Source organism: Poecilia reticulata, linkage group LG12 (assembly GCF_000633615.1).
Source record: "Poecilia reticulata strain Guanapo linkage group LG12, Guppy_female_1.0+MT, whole genome shotgun sequence".
NCBI classification, from domain to species: domain Eukaryota; kingdom Metazoa; phylum Chordata; class Actinopteri; order Cyprinodontiformes; family Poeciliidae; genus Poecilia; species Poecilia reticulata.
Window position 1 is genome coordinate 12,459,525 of NC_024342.1, and position 11,867 is coordinate 12,471,391.

Here is an 11,867-nt window from a genome sequence, read left to right on the forward strand (position 1 = left end):
TGCTGATTTGTCAAACATATAATGTTGAATAAGTAGCTAAATTTAGAGATTTGGGAGAAAAAAACGTGTTTGCAAAGATCAAAGGTTAAATTATGAGTCTGTGTGTTTGACTCAATGTAGCAAATATATGTATTACTTTTTGTGTTTATTTTTAAACTCTGCTGGGGTTTTTACTAATTTTACAGCAAAAATATACATTTTCCCTTTAATAACAATTTTAAGAAACTATCACAAGTAGTGTTATACATTAAAACTTTTCAAAAAGATGATTCAACAGCAAAATAAGGGTCAAACTTATTAGAAACAGAAGAGATTTAGGATCTCTTTCTGTTGATATGAACAAAGTATAAAATCCGGCAGTTTATCAATGCATCAATTAAAAAATAGATATGGAAAATACACTTAAAATGACTCGTTTACCTTTGCTCCATGTTTCTGAAGTACCTCCATGATGTCGTTATGAGCCCGCTCCGCTGCTACATGAAGAGGCGTCATGAAACTGGAACCAGAGAGAAGATATTGCAAGTTTAACACCAACTGTTCGCCTCCCAGAAACGTTGGTTGATTTCCTTTAAACAGCATCATCACAGATTTAAATACAGATAAAATATCTCTTGTTGCTGAGTGAAGCCTCGTGGCGGGCTGCCATGCTGTATGTCTTTGTCGGTTCTTTGCGTTTGCTTAATCACTCCAGAGTAAATGCTCAAAGTGTGTGTAATCACCGTTTGCAAAGGGAAAACAAGCTTGACTGAAATGCAAACATTTAAATATGGAATTTGAAAACAAAGAACCATAAATTTGAAGCAGACGAGCCAAGTGTTGCAGCGTTTTATCTAAAAACAGCAAGGCTGACTTTCCTATCCATTTTTTTAACAACCCAGATCTATTTGAGGAAACATATTTTTTAAAGAACGGTGCTTGCAGCAACAGGGCGAGGAGGGGTTGTCTTTGGTAGATCCTTAAAAAAAAAAAGGGCTTGCCTTGAGAGGTTATGTGGTTTTGAAAGCTCACGCTTTAAAACTGTGGTGTACCTAGAAACTAGACCACCATTTTAAGCCCAGTCTGTGACCCACAGGGTGATACATCCTCGTAAAACAAGTCAAAACAAATTTTACGGCTTCAAACTAAATTCAAGCCTGGCTTACAGTCTTGGTACCAAAACTAATCTTGGACCGGCATCACACTTTCCCGATTAATTCCTTGAAGACGCCCGGGAACAAACCCTCCTTTGATTATTCGCGTCAGAAAAGCAACTTGTCATCTTCACCTCTGAAATAAATCAGCGTCAGGACGCGTCTGAAATAACCTCTTGGTGTTTGCGAACGGGGCAAGAAGCTGAAAAGAGCACTCACTCCTTGTTCTTCTCATTAACGTTGGCACCTTTCCTCAGCAGCAGCTCTGTGACCTGTTTCCGTTTGGGGTGTGGAGACGCCACTGCGCAATGCTAACACAAGCACACGCAAGAGAGTGTTAGACAAATCAGGTGCCTTCAGTGTGTAACAAAAAAAAAAAAAAAGCATGCGAGCAGCACAGTTGATCTCACCAGCGCAGTTTCATGTGTGTGAGGGTGTTTGAAGTTGATGATCTCCAGAGCGAGGGTCTTCTTGGCCTTGGTCATGTCTGCTTCTCGAGCTGCTTGAAGCAGCGAGTGGCCCTTAAACTCGTCTGAAGGAAGACAGAGAAGTAATAACTATAAACATGCTTAAAAAATGTAATAATTTGTCGGTTTTAGTGCATATTTGAGAAGTACAACGTGAGTAATGCTCGTTTCTCCAGCGTCACATTCAGCCATGCTCACATGTGAGTCTCTCCTTCAGCTCGGGAGTGGGCGCCATGTCCACAGAGCTTTTGCTGTGGCAGTTCAGCAGGGTGGGGTCAGCGCCGTGGCTCAGCAGGAGAGAGCAGACCTCCACCCGGTTTTTGGAAGCCGCTTCGTGTAGAGGCGTGAACTGCCACAGATCCATGGCGTTCACGCAAGCTCCGTGCTGAACGCAGAGCAGAAAAACGACACAATATGAGTGAAAATGTAAAAAAGAATGGAGAGCAATTTGATTCTTTTAGGCTTTAATGAACAATTTAGGAGAGGATTGAAATGATTCATCAGATTAATCGACTAATTTAATAGTTAACTGGAGCACAAAGACTCAAAATAAAGTTAATTGCTCAAAAAACATCATAATTAGAGCAGTAACTAAGGCAAATATGTTTACATTTTTAATTTAAGAAAAAAAACCACATTTATCTGTAAATATGTTTTACCCAAAATTCCTCAAGTGGCAAAGTTTTATACTCGCGTGGTTCAAATTCCCCAAAGGAATGCTATGTTATTGCATTTTAAGCACCAACATGTTTGTTTTCTTATTTAAAAAATAAATTCATTTGTTATTTGCATCTTTTAATGTAAACAGACATTAACATATGTTTATTTACGTTAAAAGATGTATTCTAATATCGAGTAAAAAGGCTTCAGTGGTTAAATGAAAGATCTGAAGAATGCGCCAATTCTTTTACCAAAATAAACGATAGAATAATCAATTATTAAAATAATCATTACTTACAGCCTTAATTTAGATATGATTTTTTTCTATTTACAAACAATATCAATTCAGCTGTATGTCATCTGTTAGAAAACCTTTAAAAAACAGCCAGTTTGTGTTTATTTGTACCTTTAGCAGTAGCTCAGTAACTTCATAGTGTCCATAAGAGCAGGCGTTGTGTAGAGGCACCAGTCCACTGGAAGGGGCAAACACAAAGAGTGTATATGAGTGACACCTCATTCTAAATTCATATGGTGATGATTTCTATTAAATATGTTCATGTGTAATTCTGACCCATTCTGCCGTAACAGTATTTGTGAGGTCAGACACTGCTGCTGGATGAGAAGGTCTGGCTTGACGCTCTAAAGTGAAGAGTTTTCTACACTAAACTACTTTGCTGTCCTGCATTGTGCTGTTGTTTCAGTCGGTTGGACAGGAAGTGACCATCCCCAAACTGTCCCCACAAAGTTGGGAGAATGAACTTGTCCATTTGCTGAAGCATTAAGAGTTCCTTTCTAAGTTCAGAGCCAAACCATAATCCCCATCCACACCAAGCAACACAACTAAACATATTACAGTCAGGACAAGTGCAGTAGTCCTAGTAACTGCCAAACCCAGACTTGTTCATTAAAACGTCAGAAAGCATGACTCATTACACCTGAGAACACGTCTCTAATGCTCTTGAGTTCATCGGGGGTGTGCTTTACACCACTGCATTCGACACTTTGCTTTGTACCAGCTGATGTAATGCTTAGATGCCATGAAAACCAATCCTATAAAGCTCACTACAGTTAACATAACAGGAAGGCCACATGAAGTTTGGAGGTTTGCAGCCCCCCAACGTGCAGACCTCACTCCGTCATGGCCCGGCACTTTGTGTCTGACCTTCTGTTGTTCTCAATGACTTCCACTTTGTTATATCACCACTAACGGTTGTTTGGTGGTATATTTAGTAGGGTAGTAATTTCTTACGATTGAACCTAATACTTAGGGCAGTATAGTTTATGTGAGGTAGAATGATGGCTAAGGAAATAAAAAATCTTGAACTCTTCAGATATTAGAGAAACTTTAGAGGTTACCTGGTGTAAAGTAACAGGCGTTACTTTAAAGTTCATGCGCATTAAATGCTGCTTTGAAAAACAAATTTATTCTCACATCAGATGTTTTGATTCTTGAAAACATCCAAAGATAAAAATGTCTTTTTTGCACAACTGCTGGGAGCATCTCTAGGGATGTTTTCCGTCTTTACCCTCAACTGGATTTAAACAGCTTTTGTCATACGTACCCCTTGTCCTTGGCGTGGACGTCGGCTCCATGCTGCAGTAACAACTGAACTATCCTCACCCTGTTGTATCCTGCTGCCAGGTGGAGAGGAGTGGACTGGAGTGACAGAGACAGAGAGGACAGGCGGAGTAAGAGAGTGCAGGAAAACAACAGAAAATGGAGAATAAATGTCAGCCAATAGGTTTGTTCAACAGAGTGTGCTGATAAAATGCTAATTTAGAGTCAGTGAGCTTCTGCAAGAGCGAACAGGTCTTTATCCCAACCCTATCTACAGCCCGTAAGTCTGAGAATAATTTCCTATAAAAGTAAATGAAAAGCCGGACCTCTCAATACATTAAGATAAGACGGATGAAATACTTTCAGCTCCATGTGCTGCATTTCCTTCATTTGCTCCTTTAAAGGCCAGTCTTCCTCAGAGCAGGAGCAACACCCAGCCTGAAGGGAAAACCTACAGCGGTGGGAAGGTTCCAGTCAAACAGCCACCAAGTCTCAGCTTTTTGCAGAACGGGATGAACTAAAAATCCGACTGTGAACAGGACTTGGTTTAAATCTGAAACACGCAGCAGGTAGTGGGAAATATTAAATCAATAAAAGAAACAGAATCAGTTTATGGGAGATCCATGTAGAAGCTTGAACGTAAAGCTCTTTCATACATAGTGCAGTATTTGGGCAGCAAATCAGCCAACTGCTTTATGCCTAGTGACGTTATGAGGAAAAGATTTCCTTAAGCTTCAACAGGGCCTTTTCCCCTTAAAAAAGTGTTTTAGGGTTGGATATTTACCAATTTTACAATCTTACCACTAAGAAAAAATCTATTAAACATCAATCACCTGGTGATATGTTAAAGCTTATCTAAAAATTCAGCTTTTATACTATAGTACTATAATCAGACACAAGAAAAAGATAAATGCATCTTGTTATGCAATAACTCCTTTTTACAAAATCACATGTACCCAGATTATTTTCAGAGTTAATTACACCTAGAAAAGAAAACTGAAGAATTTTTTGATTTTATATTTTACTTTTAAGTTGATATGAGGATGTTTGAACTTTTAGTTCCCGTTTACAATGACTCTGCAATTAAAACAGGAAAATATCAAGAGATTTGCTTAATATGGATGACTATTATTGAATTACTTGGAATGTTAAGTATTTTAACCCAAAATCACATACTTTCAATGTTGCAAAGATATAAAGGCTTTCACTGACTTTCATACAGATGACTCTAATGGAGGCTGTTTTGTGTCGTTTTATTTTACATTTGCTGCAAAGAAATAATAGATTCCCATCAGTGTGGCATGCCATTATGAGCAAACACAGAAACAACCCAGTCTGAGTTATTAGGAACATAGAAACCGCAGTGTCGTAAAATACCCAGATCAGCTGTGACCAAACTAATTCAAACTTTCTTCCTCAAATAATGACAGAACAACTTCTTGGTAGATTTTATACGGATCTGAATCAAGACTGACGTGAAGCACAAACACGCTTGAAAATGCTCAGCCAGACAAATCTACGGGCACACGTGAACGCGTCTCTACTTTTAGCGCTTTCCCGCTGATGATTAAATAAACGGAGTGCGGCATATGCACTCCTTGGTGGAGATAATACAGCGTGTAAAATCTGAATTAACATGTTTGTTGATCTACTCACACTGAGCGCGGCAAAACAACTCTGTATGGAGCCGCAACAAGACGACACATTTATTCAAATTTAGATATCACAAAGCTAGCACAACGTCCTAGCTTGTTTGCCGTTTACGTTTTAGATTTAAAGAAGCATAAGCCCGACTAAATCTCAGTGCAGTCGCATCATCCACCCCCCCTGCTTGTGTTTGTTCCACAGCTGCCTCCAGAAAGGAACAAGTTGGGACCATGAAAACACAGTTGCAAAGATCACAACATCAGTCAAACACAATCTGTGAAGGCGTGAACGGAAGCGGCCGAGTTTGGAGTAAATAACACACTGGACTCAGGTGCATGCCTTCAGAAAAGTTCAAAGGTTTATGTCCCACAGATACTTAATCAGGGTCATAATTCCACAGTTTTCTGCACTCAAATTAAAAGGAAGAAACTTGGGGTGATGAGATAAAAACCGCAGGAGTGAAACATCTTTCAGTTTTATTGGAGCGTCTTAGAAATAACACTACTGGATAGTTGGTTAATTTAAGCCATTCGGTTCAAAAACACATTTTATACATTTCAATGACTTGCAGTTAAAAAAAAAACAACTAAAATATAATTTTTGACAAAAAATTGTCTATGGTATCCCTCAACTTCCATCTTTCATGTACAGCTTTTCTATTTGGTTTACATCTGAGAAATCAGTCGACCATCAAGCGGATCGATATACCCTGGTTATTGAATCCAGTATCAGTCGTTTTGGAGGTGTGAGCAGGTTCCATGTTCTGTAACTTGGCATCTCTGTCAGAGCAAAAATTTATTTGTAGCCCTCTGTGCCAACTTTGGAAATGATAAAACAGCGGATCAACCCAATCATCTCTAGCAACAAAAACCTCACCCTGGACCTCGAGCCGTTAGGATTCTGTGTCTCTCCTTCCTAATCCAATTGAATTAAAGATGTGCTTCAGTTTCCAAATAAAATGCTAAATTTGGTATAATATATGTATAAAAAGGATTTTGCAGCAACAGTCCAATTCAGTGTCTTCTCAGATCATGTGCGAAATTCTGACATTGCCACTGGTTCAGGAGTGCCACTGTGAATCTCTCCTAAATCTTTCAATGCTCTTTGACTCCCAATCCCCTCAATATTACAGTTATCCCTTTTGGCTTTGCGCCTTTTTAAAATACACATTTTCCTTCCACTTAACTTTCCATGCATATGTTCGATACTGCAAATCCTGCCTTAGCAGCAGTCTTGTATGGCTGCTCTCCTTGTGCATGAGCTGCTAATGGCCAGCTGTAATGTAACATTTCTGAATTAAAAATCCTCTTACTGGTCTTATGTAACATTCAAATCATCAGATTTGAATGTTACTGAAGGCTTTCATTAGCTTTCAACTTACACAGCAAAATTAACAGAAACATGCAATAAAAAAAAACATGACTATGTAATAAATCTATAGTATTTATGAGTTTCATATTTTGACTTGGAACAGTTTGGGGGGAAGTAAAAAAAAAAAAGCTGTTACATCACATTCCAATTTGCTGAGATTTGCCGGCACGTTTCCAACACTGGTCAACTCTTAATGCCCAACGAGCTTCAGAGAAAAACACTAGAAAATAAATCATGTTCAGCGATCTCTGCTGCCAGCTCAGGAGTTCATCCGAGAAGCAGCGGCAGCCAGCAGGAGTGAGGCATTGCTGCAGGGACAGATGGCGGAGACGTATTTACAGGATGTGACAGCGGCATTTGGGAGCAGGACACAGCAAGCGCTTACTCACCATCCTCATCTCTGCTGCAGTCTCTCTCACTATGCCTGTGCCTAAGCACTTATTTCAAATAGCTTGAAAAAAATACATAAACAGAAGTAAATTGAAAGAAAAAAAACTGCACTTTAGTCCGTCTTAAAGCATGAACCCTGAGTTGCATCACAATGCTGGGGTTGCCAGGGTCAGACTGAGTAATTTCAGCTCTGCCTCTTCAATCTGGCAACCCTGTATGAACCGCTACATATGTGTGCGTGATCGAGCCTGCTGCCACTTAATAAAAATCACAACTGGTTTATATTAAGGAAGCCTAGATGTTTGTCATTTAAAGCTACCGGCAGGTATTACCGAACATGAAAGATGGCAGAAAAGAAAAAGATGCATTTTTTTTTATTCCTAAATTAAAGCTTTCAGAGGAAATTGGGCAGAAGCCATGCTGTGAGCAAAAAAAAAGAAAAAAGTAAAAGCAGCTTTTACTGCCTCTGTGTTTACATAAGCACATAAATTCTGCCAGCGCCAATATCGCCAGAAGATCAGATTAGGCCGTTTACACAATTGCCTGAAATGAATATTTCTCTAAATAGCACATCTTACGTAAGAGATGTGTGTGTTAAAATCCTGAGGGATGTGACAGGTGAGTATTCAGCCCGACACACTGAAAGTACGGAAAACTTTGGTTTGGTTTTCACTTCTATTATTCAAAAGGAGAACACAGACACAGAATGCTCTAAAAGAAAATAATTCAGCAACCTTAATGTAATAATGTATTTTAAAAACATTTTTGTTTTCAAAACATTCAGAGCTTTATGGTGGATATTTCTACAGAAGTCAGACTTTAACTACATACTTCGCAAAAACAAAAAAGAGAGAACGACACATGCATGAAGAGATATATGTACTGATTGACTATTATTGTTGTAACTATTATTATTATTAACTTTAATTTCAACGGGAAAATCCAATTGAGACTAAAAATCTCTTTTACGAGAAAATCCAGGCTTGACGGGCAGCAGCACACAGTTTGCAGAACTTTCAGAGGAAACCAGAAAAAGTTAACACCATCATAAATAAATTAAAGATTCCTCAGTTAAAACATTTACAGACCGATGAAAACAGCAACTTCAGCTTTATGCGTTTCTGCAACTGGTTTAAAGAAGATGGAGCAGAAAACTTAAAATATTTCACCGAAGGACGTAGGGAAGGACGGAAATGTCCCGATGGCTGAAATGACGATAGGGAAGAATGGATGCATTGACTGAAGAAAGAATGGAAAAAAAACAAACGGATGGATAAACTAATCGATGGATGAATAACCAAAACAATTGCCGAACTAAAGAGGCGACAGAACAAACATCAATAAATGAGTTAATGCACAGATGGACAAACAGACGGATAAACTGATAAATAGCTCGACTGGACACTGGACAGATGAGCTGTTGGTTGTCGGAACCAAAGGATGGATGGAAGGAGAAAAGACTGATGAACAGCAAGGACGGCTAGACTGATGGATCGATAAGACATGAAAGATTCATTGATGGATGTTCACCTTTTTATATTTACTATGCAGACATCTTTATGTTTGTATTTTTATCCGTTAAAAAAAATAATAAGATTGACACCACACTAATCCAGAGCTGAAAACGACCAATTTCAGATGTTTCCAGATCGTGTCGTAACCCTGCATAACGTTCTTCTGCACTCCAAAAGACACAGTCACTGTGAAATGAAAATTAGTATGACGTGTTTCAGTGGCCCACCCAACAATAAAAAGAGCAATCTCCCAAGTTTTAATCATCTAAAAGCTTTTCAGTGAAGAGGACGGCCGGAGTGGCGGAGGGGATGAAGATGGGAAGAAAAGCCAAGTTAGGGAGGAAGGAGAAGAGGACAGCTTTCAGTCAGGAAACGACGACTCCTAATCATTTTTGTTGGGATTTGAATTTGAATTCGTCAACACCGCCTCTGAACGCAAACCGAAAACGTAACGCTGCTTTCATCTTAAACGACGTGCATATAAACTATTCTCAAAATAACCGGATGTTTAATCCACAGCCGTGGTCTTTCCCCTCCTTGTTTCCCATTATTCCTCCCTCTTTCCATCCTACCTTCTCCCTGTTTTTCCTTACGAGCCTGTCAAGCTGTTTCCATGACAACGGTGACGGCTGGCTGTCAGCAGTTGCCATAGCAATGGGAAATGATGTATTGAGGAGCGGTGGGTGGATTTGGCCCATTCTGTTTAGTGTGGTTGAAGCGCCTGCATGTGCAGCCAGGATGCTATTCTTCAGGTCTCCCCTTTCAGATCCCGAATAGTGAGTTATCGACTCGACACAAAACACAGGAACTCACTACGGAAGGAAGGTTGCACGAAAAACTGTCCCCATACTCAGATCAGGGCTGGAGCTCATTCTTAACTGGTTCCTTAAAAAAAAAAAACAACAACAACAAAAAAAAAAAAACACTAAAGCAGCAACTATTAGGTTTTTGCGCATCATGAGGTAGAAAAAAAAAGCATTTCTGTGTAAATGTTTGATTTTCACACTTTTGTATTTCGAATCTGCAGGTATCACAGAGTAAGGAAATGGTTTTTCTACTGTGCGTCTCAGAAGTGTACACGGCCCTGTGAAAATTACGCAATTTTCAGCCCAGGGAAATTTTGACCATGACAAGACAAATGCCACCAGAAACACAGCAAGTCATTTCCAACATTTATTCATTACTTTTGGTGAAGGCACCAATTCTTTGGACAATTATTCCCTCTGGTTTTGGACACTGTTCAGCTGGAAGAATTATTACTCACCTTTTTTTTTTCTTTTTTTTTTCAGGCAACATGTAACAGCAGCAACAAGCTGATTAGCATGTCAAACACTCAAATAACATATGAACTATGACTCCAAATCCCAGCAGAGTTGATGCCAAAGGACAAAAAAGTGAAAGAAGGATGAAGTTCAAATCATCCTTTCCACTGATCATAATCAGAAAGGATCACATATTTGACTGCAACGTCTCTCGTTTTGTTTTTCTATCATCAAGATGGTAATTTAAAGAGGAGAATCAAAAGAAAATGAGGTGGATTAGCAGTTCATGCCAACATGTGATGATGTCACTGAGCTAGCTGTCTGTAAACTGAGCTGATAGCATGTTGCGACAGTCATGATGCTGTCACACAGTAAGAGTCTTCAGTCAGAGGTGTTTTTCACATCTGTTGCGACTGACTGCTATGAAAGATCCCCCCTGCCCACAGCATCACTGCCCACCACGACTCTCTTCAGATACCTGGATGGTGTCGGTTGTGACAATATTTAATTTCCCTCTGGGACAAATGTAGAATTTTTGAGTTGCGTTGAATAAACTGGCTGCATCCTTAAACAAAAACCTTTTAATTCAATTTTTGATTCCAGCATTCAGTCTTCTTGGCAACACGACTAATCAATTAAATAGAATCCAGTGATATTTAAATAAAGTTCAACAGTCCATCCATCCATTTTCTTTACACCCTTGTCCCTCAGTGGGGTCGGGAGGTGCTTGTACCTATCTCCAGCTGACGTTCCGGACGAGAGGCGGGGTCACCCTGGACAGGTCACCAGTCTGTCGCAGGGCAACACAGAGACACACAGGACAAACAACCATGCACACATATTCACACCTAGGAGCAATTTGGAGAGGCCAATTAACCTGACAGTCATGTTTTTGGACTGTGGGAGGAAACCGGAGTACCCGGAGAAAACCCATGCATGCACAGGGAGAACACGCAAACTCCATGCAGAAAGACCGGGGCCGGGAATCGAACCCAGAACCTTCTTGCTGCAAGGCAACAGCGCTACCAACTGCGCCACTGTCCAGCCAAAGTGCAACAGTACTAGTAGGATTTTCTGGACATTTGTTCAATTGCATCCGATGGCTAACGGCTCCGTTTGCAAAGAAAAAGTTACAAATGACCAAGACAAAAGAATGAGACTTAAAAATGTCGCACTGTCAGCAGAGTATTTTTTAAGACAAACTGAAGCCGTATGTGGACAACAAATCTTCCCCTAGTGGGCGACACTAGAAGGTTCTTTACAGGCTACAGTGGGCGCACACTGCCAAGTCTAAATGTAGGATGCCGACAGGTTCCCAATAAAGAAAACTGAATGATGAAATGAAATGAAATGAAATGAAATGAAAAGGAGATCCAGCAATGTTTGAGTTGAAGCAATGTACACACTGACTTATACTCTATAAGTACAAAGGATGTTGGGTTTTTTTTTTGGGATGTTTGTAAAAGCCTTTTACAATGGTATTCCTGTGATCTTTACAGATACAGATTGACTTGCGCTCTGTTTTCAGCAGCACGTATAACCATCAGTCGGTGCCACTCATTTAAACAAGAGAGAAGCACAGCTGAGCAAGCAGCTTTTGCATCGGTTCCAGTTTGACGGAACGCCCTCCCCAGCTTTGCACCCGAGGTGAAGTGAAATGCAGGATCATCTCAGGCATGAAATTAAAACTTTAAGAACAGTGTAGTATTCCTCTAAAGTTTGGACTTCGACAGCATAAGTACTCAGGCCAGGGCTGGACATGAGTAGGTGGGTAGGTGGATGTGCTAACAAGATGAGTAGTGTCAGATTACTGGATCAATAAACATATTAGCAAAACTGTCTGTGCTTCCTCTGACTGACTGACT

The 11,867-nt window shown here is 39.9% G+C and overlaps 1 protein-coding gene across 1 annotated transcript in view; it reads right to left on the bottom strand.

Moving 5' to 3' along the window:
• tnksa (tankyrase, TRF1-interacting ankyrin-related ADP-ribose polymerase a) overlaps positions 1–11,867 on the bottom strand; it is a 76,217-nt gene that overhangs the window by 19,200 nt on the left and 45,150 nt on the right. The window contains exons 7-12 of the mRNA XM_008423895.2: positions 3,823–3,917; positions 2,667–2,733; positions 1,799–1,985; positions 1,544–1,665; positions 1,353–1,444; positions 421–499 (exon numbers count right to left, since the gene is read on the bottom strand). Coding sequence (XP_008422117.1) covers positions 421–499; positions 1,353–1,444; positions 1,544–1,665; positions 1,799–1,985; positions 2,667–2,733; positions 3,823–3,917 — 642 coding nt within the window. The remainder of the gene's footprint in view (positions 1–420; positions 500–1,352; positions 1,445–1,543; positions 1,666–1,798; positions 1,986–2,666; positions 2,734–3,822; positions 3,918–11,867) is intronic.